Genomic DNA, 14,433 nt, shown 5'->3' with positions numbered 1-14,433 from the left:
GCCAGTGGCTGAGTAAACAGTGGTTTCAAAAACTCAAGGTCCCCAGATGGCAGCATTTTATGTTCTGACCTGTTTGTGTTATATAGTGTTTTTTTCCTCTTTGGAACTTTTGTGTTGTTAATAAGATGAGATGATTACTTTTTAATTAAAACGAAAAAGTGAAAGCTGTGTTGTCTTTTTTGGGTGTGAATATCCGCAGGGCCTCTTTGTGAGCATTCCTTCCCAGAGTTTGAAGGTGAGGTTCCCTGACAGAGCACTGACTGGTTTCGGTCTGCCATGAGTCTGCAGTCAGGCCTCAAAACCTCTTTTAACCCTAGCTTCTCTTCTTATGCAGCTCAGCTAGTACAGTTCAGAGCAAAAGCCTGCTGGTTAATTATAATGCTATGTAAACATCCTTGTTTGTGGCAGACTTGCATTGTCAGAGACTTGTCCTCTTATTCTAGGAAAGGAAAACAGGACTTGTGAAGAGGCCATTTCTGGCCAAAGGCAAGTGGAGAGTGGAGTCTTCTGTTTTGATTTTGTCTCACTTGCCGCCCTCTGTCCAGCCCATTATGCAAGGAGTTGGCAGAAGCAGAGTCACAGGTAGGAGCTCTGGAGAGCATTTAATAGAGAGCCCTATCGGGAAGTCTGGAGTGGGTGTGGTGAAGTGACTGGCGCAAGGCCTCCAGTGGATTAGGGACCAAGATGCTGACATAGCTGAGCCTGACCTAGAAGTGCTCACCATCTCATAGGAGATGTTGTGGGTGCAATGCCCCTGCTGCCAGTGCCTTTGTCCCTCTAGTACAGGGCCCCAGAACTATCAGTACACTAGGCAGCCCACCTGGAGTGGTGGTCAGTGTTTCTGATTAAGAGTCTAGGGTCCTCCTGGAGGGCCACCTTTAACACCCCTCTTCCCACCTAGTAATTCTTCCCCCTAGAGTGTCTAGACAGCACACCTCAGGCTGTGAAGGGTATAATAAAATTATTTTTATTGCATTTTGTGCAGACGGGAGTCTAAAAAATTAATACATAAAAGCTATAAAGCATTAAATGGGAGCATTCAACAACAAAGGAAAGAACCAACCCTCTCCTTTTCATATTGGCACAGAGAACACAAGGTCAATACTGAGGCAGAATGCGGAATACTGAAACACACGGAAAGTTAAAGGCAGGCCTAGTAATAGTAATAAATAAATACTCTTGATTTGGTTTGCAACCTCTCCTATTTACAAGGGTTTTCAACTTCATTGCATTGCCCTGCACATAGATCGTCTAAAACAAAAGCAACACTAGTTATCACTACAAAGCTATTGAAATATTGCACTCAGGATAAAAGTCACTTGAATGGACATGAAACATCTAGCTACATGATGATAAAGATAATTTGATGGGTGACGTGTGATAACGTTCATAACAAATATTGCACGTGTAGCACAGAAAACTCGGGGTTTGGTTGTGGGATGTCTGCTTTCATCAACGGAAACTGCTCTTGCCAACCAGACAGTCTAGGCCCAGATAGTGCAACTTTGGTTCCCTAACTGATGTTAATATACCCCCTTTCCCTTCGGCCTAGCCCACCGCTTCAGCCCAGGAGTGCTCAGGCCCCCAGAAGGCTAGACCCAGCTGCGTCTGTCAGAGGGAGGTTCTTTGGAGGATGAGGGTGGGGAGTGCTGGTGTCTAATACCTCCGACTTGTGATTACTACCCCCGGAAGAATCCATCCAGCCCCCTGATCAAATTTCAGAGGGGCCTTGGCCTAACCGGCAGACATCCAAACCTACCTCCAGCCACACCTGGCCCAGTCTAGGTGGCACCAGCTCCAGCTCTGCCTTGGGCTCAAAGGAAAAGAGGTGGTGAGGTCAGGAGTACCCAGTAGCCTCAGCTCTGGGAGGTGGGCAGGATGCCTACTAACTAGGTGCAAAGTTCAGGGCCCTGGGGCTGAAGGTACTGTACCCAGTCCCAGAGGGCGCTGGAACGAGCATGCAGTGCCTGCCCCCCTTAGTAAGGTGCCCTGGGGGAAGGGAACCCGGCCAATGCGGTTTCCCTAAGGGTAGAGGGCACCTCCAGCCGGGCTGGTGGAGCAGAAGCGCCAAGGACTGGTGTTGGAGAAGCCAAAGGCCTTGGGTCCTAGTTGGAGGAGGGCGGAGAGGCGCTAAGAACAAAGCACATGGCGACTCCAGCCCTCCCCCACGCCCAGGTGCCTGGGAGACGCAGCTAGAGGCAGCGAGGCCGGGCCCCGGGACGCGGAGAAGGCGGCTGGGTCCCCGAGGCCAGAGCTGCCAGATGGAGACAGAGGAGGGAACATCAGGGACAGCGCTGGGGCCTCCCCGGTGGGTCCGGCCCCCAACCCAGAACCGCCCCCGCCTCCCTCATCTGTCCCAGGGAGGAAACTCCAGGGGAAGGGATGCCCTCCAGCTCCCCGATTTCAGTCTTTGGCGAAGAGCCATGGGATAGGGGGAGCAGGCGACAAGCCGATTGAGGAGAGCCGCCTGCTCCCCCAGCGAAGGCACCGGGGCGGGGCTTCCTCGGTGGGGCGAGGGCCTCTCTCGGTTTCTCTTCCTTGAGGAGCGCCCCTCCCCTATCCTGGCCCCAGCTTGCATAAGAGCCGATGAGAAGAGGCTGCGCCCGTCTCTGCAGCCACAGTGGAAGCTCACTCCGCTGGGAGGCTAATCCAGGAAAAGCTGGACACTTGTCTCACTTCGTCTCCGAGAAGAACTAGAGGGAAGGGTCGGAAGCCAAGGGCGCGCGGAAAGGGTGAGAAGACGTCGAGGGGGTGTCGAGGGACCACGACTCCCGCCTGGGCCTAAAGCACTTGCTCTCAAACTCTCGGACGTCAAGGAAAACCCAGCCTCCCGAGGCCTCCGCCTTCCCTGGGTGCCCCCAGCGGGAGAGCTCGACAGTGGCGAGAAGAGAAGTCCGTTGCGCTTCTAGTCACAGAAATATGGGGACGTTAAAAATACACGCGATGTCTCCTGTACACTATGTATAGGCTCGACCGGCCGGCGCCTGCGGCCGCGCGAAGACACGTGACGTAGACGGCGGAGCGCAGCCTCCCCACCCCGCGCCCTCCGGGCCGCCGGGGGAGGGGTGCAGAGCGAGGACGGGGCGGGGCGCGGGAAGAGAGGGAAAGGGCCGCGCGGACTACCGGGGGTCCTCAAAGCCCCAGCTCCGCTCCTCTCTGCGCCTCCTCCGACCTTTATTGCAGCGTCTCCTCCGGCGGGGCGAGGCCGGGCTTAGAAAAAGGGCAGCCGGAGCCGACAGGGCGACGCGCCAACGGGGCGCTCGGGGCTCTGGTCTCCGCGCGGGGCGGTCCTCTCCGAGTCAGCCCCGACCGACGTGGCCTCCGGGCTTCAGGCAGCGGGGAACGGGGCCAGGGCGCGGGCACAGGGTCTGTATGTAAACGGTGACAGCGGCGGGGGGCGCGGCGAGGGCTCCGGGGCCGCGCGGGCCGGACGCGCTCGGGCCCGGGTGGCAGGTCCTGGCTCTCAGGAGTAGATGGTGATGACCTCGCGGCCGCCGCCGCGGACCAGCATCACCCGGTCCAGGTGCTCGGTGAGGACCTCGAGGAACTCCATGTCTGAGCGCCCGTCAAGGAGAAAGACCGTCCCCTTCCCTCCCGATGGAATTAGGGTCGTGCGTGTTGGGCGCCAGGGGAACGCTGGGTTCGCGTCCCTGTCCGCGGTGCTGATTCCGAAGCAGACCCGGCTCAACTCTTCCTTCCCAGGGCCAGGACCTAAGTCCCCTGAAGTCCACCTCCCCCTTCCTCCCAATTTTAAGCCCAGGATACAATTTTCGTCACCGTTGCGGTTGCGGGGAGGCCCAGGCATGTTGAGCAAAACAAGCTTGGCGTCCCGGGATTTCTTGACGATGACCTCGTTCAGCCGCACAGCGGTGTGCATGCGCCGCACGTTGGACTGGTTCCTGAGGGCGGGAGGGAGGGAGGGAGGGAGGAGGGCGCGTAAGGCTGGGAGAGGGGAGAGTTGGATCCAGTCGCCCTTCCAGCCCCCCCACCCCAGCACTGGGCTGCTGGGATCTAGTCCTTGCAAGCTAGGGACCACCAACCCTAGACGTCTCCAAGCTGGGCTATTCAGAGACCCCAGAGGTCAGGGGCACGAACTGAGGGTTCATGGCGGAGTGAGAAGAGGAGGGACCCTGGCCAACCTACGTGAGAAGTTAAAAATTCTGAGGCACTTACAAGTTCTCCCACTCCCTTCAGGAAACATAAGAGAAGCCAAGAGAGGAAGAAAAAGAGAGGGGTCAGAAAAAGCAGGAGAAGCTGAGGACTACTTGAGCCACCATCAACCACCCTGTGCGCAAACTGGTCCCGCTCTCCCAGCCCCCCAGGCTTTGCCTTTCCACTGCCTGCACCTGGGAGTTCTGACCCTTAGCAATCAAGCCCAATCTGAGTCCTCAGATGGGGAAACCAAGACAAGGTCTGGGCTGGGTCTTCCGACTACCAGGCCAGGACCCCTTCTGCTCATTTGCTCTGCCATGGGGAGCAAGGACCCTGTAGGCTCACCCCAGACCCTAGCCCTTAGCCCCCAGGCCCGTACGGCTTCATGTTGAAGAAGTCCTTGATGCCCTCTGAGGAGACAGGACTGGGGCCCTTGTTCTTCTCTGCCACAGATTTGTCCTTGGTCCACGTGAGATGCACTTTCTCTGGATCTGCCTCGCCCTCCCGTGCGGGCTCCTCCCCCGGGGACGGTGAGCTGCTGGGGCAGCTGGGAGCACTCTGGTCATGGATCAGCTGCACCTGAGGCATAAAAGAAGGGACAGCATGTGACTCCTTTGGAGGCCAAAGTTCCTGCTCCCACTGGCTGGAGCCGAACCACCCCCGCTGCATACCTCCTCTTCCGGCTTCTCCTCGCTGTCACCAGCTGTCTCTTCTGGGACGTTGAGGCGGAGCCGAGTGTTGGCTGGATTCTTTCTCCGGATTGAGCCCCGAGACTCATCTGTGATACTCTGGATCTAGGGAGTGACACATGTTGGTGCCAGCTCTGCTGGAAATCACTACCCAATGCCCTGCAAAGAGCTACCCCCAGAGCTGATGTTCAGCCAGGATGTGCACTTTCGGGACCCCTACCAGTTGTTAAACTATTGCAGTGCCTCCACATCAAACAGCTATTGCCGCCACTGACCTGGCCACTCCAACCCCTCTCCAGTACTCCTGACCTCTCCACTCTCCAGCAACCAAAGGGTTAACACCTGGCCCAGCTGGGCTCTACCTTAGCACTATGGTCCAGTGCCAGTTCTGACTGGTCAGAGCACATGCCATTTCTTACAATTTTACTGTCACCCACCTCCAAGATCTCTTCTGTCCCCAACCCCCAGGGTACCATAGCTCAGTTCCCCCAAGGACCCCACTCCCTGGGGGTGGGGCTTTCATTCAAATGCCAGAGGGCTAGTGGTCCCACATTACCCGCACTGGGGAGATCTTACACCCATAGCCCATGAGAGCTCATCATTGTTACCCCTGAGAACCCAGTTGGAGGTTTGCCCCCAACTCTCATCATCAGCTGCATCCTGAAATATCCATCTGTTACCCACTCTCTAAGACTCTCTAAGGGTCTATCACATAATCCCTTGTCCCCCACACTGGCAGCCCACGCCCCTGCGGAATCATCATCCATACATATTTAACATCCACTATTCTCCCTTGGGCCCCAGAAGTCACATAGTGAGCGGAAGATCTGTCACGCATGCCAAAGCCCCTCTGCATCCTGGCTGGGAGGCTTGAGAGATGCAGCTGCTGTGTGTACCCCTGCTGCTGGGGAACCCAGTGCCAGAAGGTGGCAGTGCCAATGGCCAGGAGTGGGCCATCCCCTGGGCAACCTCACCTCCCGCTCCCGCTCATTCTTGGTTAAATGCATCTGCTTGAGGATCTGGGAACGCTGCTCCATCACCAACGTCTTCTCGTAGGTGTAAGCCGAGATGTCGCTCTCATGCTGCGGGCAGGCAGGGGTGGGGATGGGGTGGAGGAGGGGAAAGGAGGGGGAAGTATGAGCTCTGAGCTTAGGCGCAAGGCCAAGGGGAGGGAGGCAGGCCCCCTTCTTTCTGACAACCTAGGGTTTCCCTATCCAATGACCTAGTTTAATCAACAGTTGTGGGAGGCAAGGACAAAGCAGAGGGCGATGCTCTCTGAAGGCAATGCGGCTCATTCCCTCCTCAGCCAAGCACAGGACTGGGCGAATGAATGGATGAATTAATGAATGAGTGGATTAATTACCTGGGTGAATGGAGGGGGGGGGAGAAATATAAAAAGGAACACAGAGTTGAATGAATTATGTACATGGATGAGTGAGTGAATAAATACATTAATGGATATGTGGGTGGATTAATGAATACACAGAGAGATGGGTAAACGGATAAATAAGCTGAGAGGAATGGACAGACAAGAGGCTGTAGAATGTAAGTGCGAGGAGCATGGACTCTAGAGCCAGTCTGCTTGGGGTTGAATCCTGGCCCTGCCACTTAGTGTGTGTTCGGGGCAAATTACTTAACCTTTCTGTGCCTCAACTGCCTAATCTGTAAAATGGAAATGCTGATAATTGTATCTATTTCATTGATTGCTGTGAGAAGTAATATACGTAAAGTGCATGGTACAGTGCCTCACATGTAGTAAGCATTATTAGACGTGGCTATTCTTATGAAGGAGAGAAGGGTGTATGGATGGATGGATGGATGGGCTCTCGGGTGAATATGTGAGAGGCTAAAAAGTGGATGCAGGGAAGGGATCCAGCATCACAAGCTGATGGGAGTTGGGGTTCCCCATTTGGTTCTGGGGCCAAGGGGAAAGAGTCCAGAAGGGATTCCAAAACGTCAGAGGTGGCTCCTGGGGACTCACCATCTCCACCACTTCGACCTCCGCGGTGATACGTAAATGGTACAGAAATGTGGTCAAATCCTTCTTCATCTGGATGCTATTGTCGTCCATCTGGGCCACAGTGAAGATTCGCATCTTGCACTTCCGCCAAACCTGGAGGGGTGAAGGGGACCCAGAAGGGTCCAGCCCAGATGCAGTGCAAAGACCCAGGGCCAGAACGTAGACAGGACCCTGTCCCTCACCCTTCCCACGCACCTTCCCACACATACATGCAGCCCCCCAATCCTCTATCTCAGCGGCCACTCCCTACAAACACGCCTCTGCGTAGATGAGGGTCCCCTCATTAAAGCATCACTCGCTTGAGTTAAACATTGAAACGTTGCTCTCCTTTATAATTCAAGGACATCTGCAAGGGGAGACACCTTCAGTTCCCAGCACCTCAGAATTAAGGAGGGGATTGGAGCCTTTTCCCAGGAGCTCACGTGGAGGCTGGCCCCTTCCGGAGCCCAGAAACCCCGCCCATGGATGTGGGCACGAGCACGCAAACACGCGGACGCTCGCTCACGCACGCGCACGCGCACCTTGTGGTGCCGCAGCAGGAATGGCAGCAGCATGAGCATGCCCCCGTCGTGCACGATCCACCAGACGTCGATGCTGCCCTCCGAGAAGCGCTCCGGGTTACCAGGAAACATGGAAACGTTCTTGGTGACCAGCAGGGCCAGGTGACCGGCCGTGGTTTCCCGGACCAGCTCTGGAGGAGACCAGAGAGATGGCCAGAAGGTAAAACAGTGACCCTGGTCCCCTTCTGGCACCCAGCACCCCACCCCCACCCCATCCCGCCTTGGCCTTGGGCTGAGGAGTCAGAAAACCCCCACTTACCTGGGCCTCATCGCTTGTTTGAATTTGGGGAAGCCTCTCTGGGCCTCCGTTTCCCCACCGTTCAAGTGTTGATAACAACACCTGCCCTTTCTGATTAAGAACTCGACCACGCAGGGCTCACTTAATCCTCCCAACCACCTTCTAACTAGGATCTACCGATAAAGCCGCCTCAGGGTTTACCAGCTGCGTGACCTTAATCTCTATGCGCCTCAGTTTCACACCAATAAAATGGAGACAGCAATGCCTAGCCCTCACGGGCCTGCTGAGAGAATGAGAGAAAGCCTCCACTTGCCTGGCACACAGAACACAGTCTGTAAGTGTTAGTTATTGTATTACTTAGTACCCACTACTACCAAGGCATCTGATGCTCAGAGAGGGTGAGGCACTTGTGAATAGTCACACAGCGAGGAAGGGCCAGAGGGGAGATGCAGACCCGGGCCTCAGCGACTTCAAAGCTGTAGCTCTTCCCGCTCCCTGCACTGTCTTCCTCCCAGGATTGTGAACCCTGCCGGAGCCAAGACTGTCTCCTCCACACCTGAGTCCCCGGGCTCCCCGGACAGTGCCTGGCACATGGGAGGCTTTGAACGCCATCACCTGCATATGCCGACTCCATACCGGTTACGCCTGGGAAATGGTCCCCAGGCCCAAAGAAGGAAAACGCCCCCCACCCAGCCCTCTGCCACCCCGAGCCCACAGCTTTACCAATGAAGTTCCTCCACGTCTGATGGTCTTCCTTCTGCCGCCAGTTCCGGGGCCAGCCAACGAGCACGGTGTTGTGCTGCAGCCCCCCGAGGCCCCCGGACTGAATCAGGTGGGACACGCCATCTCGCAGGTTAGAGGAGATCACTACCTGGCAGAAGCCCTTCACCTTCTCTGCCTCCATCAGGCGCCGGATGGACTGCGGGGAGGGGAGGGCTCAGAAAAGGACCAGCCTCAGGCCTCCCTAGCCCTGCCCAGCCCCTTGCAGCCTCCCTAGCCCCCATCTCTCCCCACCATCAGCCCCCCATTCCTGAAGCTCAGCTCTGATCATGTCGGCCTCTGGCACCCCATCACCTATGGCCCCCGTTCCTCGCTGCTCAATCAGAGCTCTTCATGTTGGGACACCACGCTTTCCACCGCCCTGCCGTTGCTCACACAGTCCCCCTGCAAGCTCTCACCCACCACCCAGAGCCCCTCCCCAGCCGACCCCGTTGTCCATGACACCCTGCCTGGCCCAGCTCAACCATCACCTTCCTCAGACACCACCCGTCCACCCAAACCACGATGAAACTGGGCCCCTCTGCATAGCCAGACAATTTGGTTTTAACAGTTTTTAAAAGTTAGCATGACGGTAAGCATTTAAAACGCACATTCAATCTGCACGATGAGGGAAGTGTTCTTATTACTCTCATTTTATAAGTAAGGAAATTGAGGCTCAGAGAAATTAAGACTTGCTTCAGGCCATTACAGATAATGGATGTTACTGTAGAGGTTCAAGTCCAGGGGTCTGACTCCATCCTTCACACTCTTAACCAAGCCTCTGATGTCAAACAGAAAGGGCTCCTGGGCTTCCCTGGTGGCGCAGTGGTTAAGAATCCCCCTGCCAATGCAGGGGACATGGGTTCAAGCCCTGGTCCGGGAAGATCCCACACGGCGCGGAGCAACTAAGCCCGTGCGCCACAACTACTGAGCCTGCGCTCTAGAGCCCATGAGCCGTAACTACTGAGCCCGCGTGCCACAACTACTGAAGCCCGTGTGCCTGGAGCCCGTGCTCCGCAACAAGAGAAGCCACCGCAATGAGAGGCCCACACACCGCAACGAAGAGTAGCCCCTGCTCGCCGCAACCAGAGAAAGCCCGCGCACAGCAACAAAGACCCAACGCAGCCAAAAATAAAAAAGAAAGAGGAAAAAAAAAAGGCTCCTATTTCTATCTCTGCCCCCGCCTGTTTAATTCAGCATGCAGTGGCTGAGAATGCACTGTGCACCGGGCCAGGCCCCAGGGGAGATGGAGAGGCACAAGACCAAACCCCAGCCCTCAAGCTGGTCACAGGCTGGTAGGGAAGATAGAACATACACAGAGGGCCCTCAAGCCCACCTGAGGTTGACAGGTGCTACGTTGGAGTTAATAACTGCAGAGCAATGTTGGGCAAATCACCTCCCTCTATGAGCCTCAGATTTCTCATCAGTCAAATGGGCATCGTGACAGCTACCTCGTCCAGGAAGAGGGTGGATGACATAACATGATGTGAGTAGAGCTTAGTATATACAGCCTGAGAGATCCTAAACACTCAGCACATTCTGTTGCTCTGCAGTTATTCAGTCTAACCTCAGACGGGTTTGAGAGCCTTCTGTGTATGTTCTCTCTTCCCCACCAGCCTGTGACCACCTTGAGGGCTGAGATTTGGTCATCTACCTCTCCACGTCCCCCGGGGCCTAGCCTGGTGCCTGGTACACAGCACATTTGCAGCCACTGCATGTTGAATTAAACGGACCAGTGGAGGCCTCCAGCCCTGGGCCCTGACGGATCAGTGTGAACGGCCCAGTGAGGCCGAAACAGCAACTGTCGCAAGCCATTACGGGTGCCCCTCCCCACCTCATCTCACCTCCCTCAGGCCCCCTTTCCTCTCTCCACTTCTAGCCATGGCCCCGAGGGGAGAGAGACCTAAATCGCAGACAGAACCCACTTCCTCTGTCACCCACCAGACACCTGTTAATGATGCTTAATGCAGAGCCCAGCTGCCCCAGCCCACACTGGCTGTGTACACTGTTCTGTGGACATGGACCAGGGGATGGGAACAAGAGCGGGTGACCCAGAGTAGGGACCCGGGTTCAAACCCTGACTATGCTTCCAGCCACCTTTGTGACTTCCAGCAAGCTGCTTTCCCTCTCTAGGCCTCTGTTTCTCCCTGGGCCAAACAGGGATATTCACCCTGCCAACTCCACTTGGTGTGGGGACCAGAAGAGTCCACCTATGTGAAAACGTTTTAAAAGATTTATGCTTCAGCAGGTGGAGTAGGGGTCTAGCAGTTCTAATGTGAGTGTCCGTTTTCTGTCCTTAAACAAATGACCTGACTTCTCAAAGCCTCAGTTTCCTTATCCATAAAATGGGCACTTCCGGCTCTGGTCGTCTTTGGTTCTGCGAGTTGGATTCTAAGGAACTCACTTGCTGAGCCCTTGGACTCCTCTTCTAAGGAAGAGGACATAAAAGCCTGAGCCCCAGCTGAGGGCAAAGGTGGTAGGAGGGAAAGTGGAAAGGAGCAAGGACTGTCTTCCTGAGTGCTGCATCCTTCCGCCCTCCCCACCAGGGCCTCTACTTACTTCCTCCGCCCGCTGGGCCTGGGGATGGTTGTCCAGAAAGGTGCCCTCAAGGACAGAGCCCACAATGGTCAGGCCCTTCCCTGCCTTGAGCTGGGAGGTCAGCGAGAGCAGCTGTGGATGTACCACGTTCTGGTCTTGGTCCACACGCACCAACACCAGCAGCTGTGGCCTGAAGAGGGTGCGAGGTCACATGATCCATCCACCACCTACCCAACCACCATAAACTCATACACCCATACACCATACACTGGTGAGTTCACTAACCACCCGACCTCCATACTCCTACCCACCTATACACCCACCACCCACCCATCCACCTACACATCCATCCATCCATTTCCTTGAGTATCAAGCCATCCAACCATCTCCCACACATCTATGCATCTACCTCACCCACCCATGTATCCATCCACCCCCCCACCCATTTTATCCTTCAGGTATCCACTCATATCCATGTTAATCTACCTACACATCCTTCCACCGCCATCCATTCACACATTGACCTATTCACCCAACCACCTTTCCATACACATACACATTCAGCCATCTACCCATTGATTTATCTGTTCATTTCCTTATTCATTTAGCCACTGCCGCCAGCCAGCCACCCATCAATTTAATAGCATTCTCTAAACACCTACTCTGGGCTAGACCCTGTGCTAAGCATTTGAGGATTCACAGACAAATTATGCAAAGCCCCGGTCTCTGGAAGCCCAGTTTAGTAGACATCAGCAAGGACAAGCCAACGATGTCCTAGGCATAGTTCAGAGTTCCAGGCCTTACTCTTAGCAAAACGAACCTGAGGGAGAAGAAGGAGGGATTGGCCTTGCAGAGCAATCAGTTAGAAAGCACCCTGGGGGGCTTCCCTGGTGGTGCAGTGGTTGAGAATATGCCTGCCAATGCTGGGGACACGGGTTCGAGCCCTGGTCTGGGAAGATCCCACATGCCGCGGAGCAACTGGGCCCGTGCGCCACAATTACTGAGCCTGCGCGTCTGGAGCCCGTGCTCCGCAACAAGAGAGGCCGCGATAGTGAGAGGCCCGCACACCGCGATGAAGAGTGGCCCCCGCTCGCTGCAACTGGAGAAAGCCCTCGCACAGAAACGAAGACCCAACACAGCCAAAAATAAATAAATAATTTTTTTTAAAAAAAGCACCCTGGGCTGAGAGGCAGGAGGTGAAGATTCTGGGTCCAGTTCTGCCTTCCATGACCCCTGAGACCTTCTCTAGGCCCTGACTGTCACGTGAATAAAATGGAGATTGTTATTAATCTAGAGATTTCTAAGAGGCCCTATAACTCTCAATGTGGATGATTCACCTCTCCCAGAGCAAATGCTACATGATACTACGTTTACCTGTCTGTGCGCATGCCTTGTCCCTGGAACTGTGAGCTCACTACATCCCCAGAGACAGGAAGGGGGCAGGGCAGAGATCACGCGTTCATATATTTTTTCTAACGCATGATGGAATGAGTGGATGGATGGATAGATGGTCGGGAGACTGGCATGGCGGGTGGGGTTTCAGAGAACAGATGTCTGGAACTCAGCTCAGCCTCGGTGTTGTAGGTGGGAAGGGTTCAGACAAGGCTGAACACCACTCAGCAACCCCAAAACAAAGCAGGCGGGGTGGGTTAGGCCCTGCTCCCCGCCTCTCCCCCCGCTGAGCCCTCACGCTTGTGCCTCCACCACTGACCTCCAGTTCTTGGTGTGCGGGGGCCCTTCCTCTAGGCGCAACAGGGCGTAGCGCGCAGCACTGAGAGACAGGCCTCGGATCCCATCGCCCCACTCTTTCTCTGCCCTGGGGCCGGGAAGGGGGATCGCAAGAGGCAGAAAGCCAAGGAGTGTCAGGGAGAGCCGTCCACCCTGAAGTGGCCACCCCAGCGCAGAGCCGTCTATCTCAGGCTCAGAAAGGAGGTCGCTCCTGCCACCTCCACTTCTCAAAGCTTCAGCCCCGCCCTCTGCTCCTGTTCCGTCTCTCCCCATCCCACCCCATCACCCTTGGCCCTCCACTCTAGTGCCATCTTCTCCCACTCCCTGCCTCATCCCCCCTACCGCCCCACCCCCGAGCACTCATCACCTCTCTCTCTCCCCTCCTCACCTCCTCCCGCCCCTCAGTCTCACCCAGCCCTCCCCACTTCCCCGCGCTTACCCACGGTACTCGATATACTTGTAGATGAGCCCAGCAATGAGCATGGCCACCAAGGCATAATACCAGGAGCAGATGAACATGAGGGCCAGGCAGAGGCTCATGCCCAGGAACGAGAGTGTCCTGGACAGGGGGAGGGAGAGCCGGCCTCTGAGCCCTGGTGGGGCTGTCCCTGGTGCCCGGGCTCAGACAGCAAGAGTTAGATGGGGCGGGGCATGGGCAAGACCTGGGAGGCTACAGCCAGGTCTAGGGGAAATCACACCATCATCTCCAGGAGCACCACGGGGACATGGGGCCTTCTGGATGAATGAGCAGCCACAGACAGGGCACCTCCCCTTGCACCACCCAACTCCTAAGTCACCACACTGCCCTGTCCCAGTGCCTTAGACCCTGCCAGACCACCCTGCCAGGGAGGTTCTGAGGCAGGAGTGTCTGGGGAAAGCTGGAGGTAAGATCTCCCAGGAGGAATGTGACCCCAGGGAAGAGGTGACTGGCACAGCAGTAGCACTGACACGGGAGGCAGGCAGCCTGGGTTCTGGGCCAGGTGTGCCATAGTCTTGCTGGGTGGCCTTAGGCCACCTTTCCCTATTGGAGCCTCCGTTTCCTTTTGGTAGAACAAGCATGATCATTCCTGCCCTGTCTGCCCCACAGGCCTATTGTGAAGATAAAGAGCCATCAAGGAAAACGATCAGAAGTCCAGCCCCACATAAGGAGCATCTTCCGTGCACCAAGCAGTGTAATGCTTACAAGGGCCTATGAGGTAGGTGCAGTTATTGTCCCATTTCACAGTTGAGGAAACTGAGGTTTCCTTGTCAAGACTGGAAGGTGCTGCACACTATTGACAGGAGAGGAATTCTAGCTGAGACTGTTTATACAGTGTCATGTTATTACAAGGAGACCTTCTCCGGGACTTTTCTCATGCTAGTTGTGAAAAGTGGAGTTTGGGATCCTTAGACCTGGAGGGGATGGGCTGGGGTGAGGGGGAGATGAGAGGACGGTCCTCTGGGGCAGGGAGGGGGAACGGGCACCCACCAGTGGTAATAGCGAAAGCGTGGCCGCCAGTTGGGCGTCCTCAGCAGCGTCTGTACCGCACAGGCCAGGTTCACAAACATGTAGCACATCAGAAAGAACCTAGAACACAGAAAGGTCCCAGGAGAGACAGAGATGCAAGGGGAGACAGAGACAGAAGCACAGGGAGAGAAAGGAAAGGGAGAAAGAAACTGGGGAGATGGCCGAGTCATGTTCTGGGGCTTAGGAAGAGGTTCAAAGGCCAAATCCCCTTACAACATGCCCTGATGCATGTGGGGATGAAT

At 55.6% G+C, this 14,433-nt stretch overlaps 1 protein-coding gene across 3 annotated transcripts in view; it reads right to left on the bottom strand.

Annotated features, from left to right (window-relative positions):
* Positions 1 to 3,463: 3,463 nt before the first annotated feature.
* The window catches only part of SLC12A5 (solute carrier family 12 member 5), a gene marked incomplete at both ends in the record, with an annotated part of 35,016 nt that continues 24,046 nt past the window's right edge, over positions 3,464 to 14,433 (bottom strand). For 2 of the 3 annotated variants that reach the window (XM_079719976.1, XM_079719978.1), the window contains 13 exons: positions 3,464 to 3,555; positions 3,766 to 3,899; positions 4,174 to 4,188; positions 4,532 to 4,731; positions 4,824 to 4,946; positions 5,816 to 5,923; positions 6,823 to 6,954; positions 7,383 to 7,552; positions 8,383 to 8,578; positions 10,978 to 11,146; positions 12,668 to 12,772; positions 13,124 to 13,243; positions 14,153 to 14,251. In XM_079719976.1, coding sequence (XP_079576102.1) covers positions 3,464 to 3,555; positions 3,766 to 3,899; positions 4,174 to 4,188; positions 4,532 to 4,731; positions 4,824 to 4,946; positions 5,816 to 5,923; positions 6,823 to 6,954; positions 7,383 to 7,552; positions 8,383 to 8,578; positions 10,978 to 11,146; positions 12,668 to 12,772; positions 13,124 to 13,243; positions 14,153 to 14,251 — 1,663 coding nt within the window. The remainder of the gene's footprint in view (positions 3,556 to 3,765; positions 3,900 to 4,173; positions 4,189 to 4,531; positions 4,732 to 4,823; positions 4,947 to 5,815; positions 5,924 to 6,822; positions 6,955 to 7,382; positions 7,553 to 8,382; positions 8,579 to 10,977; positions 11,147 to 12,667; positions 12,773 to 13,123; positions 13,244 to 14,152; positions 14,252 to 14,433) is intronic. The other variant, XM_079719977.1, reaches the window with a different exon arrangement.

Source organism: Hyperoodon ampullatus (genome assembly GCF_949752795.1).
Source record: "Hyperoodon ampullatus genome assembly, chromosome: 14".
Taxonomy (NCBI): domain Eukaryota; kingdom Metazoa; phylum Chordata; class Mammalia; order Artiodactyla; family Ziphiidae; genus Hyperoodon; species Hyperoodon ampullatus.
Note: the sequence above shows the minus strand (reverse complement) of the source record. Positions and strands in the feature narration are given on the sequence as shown.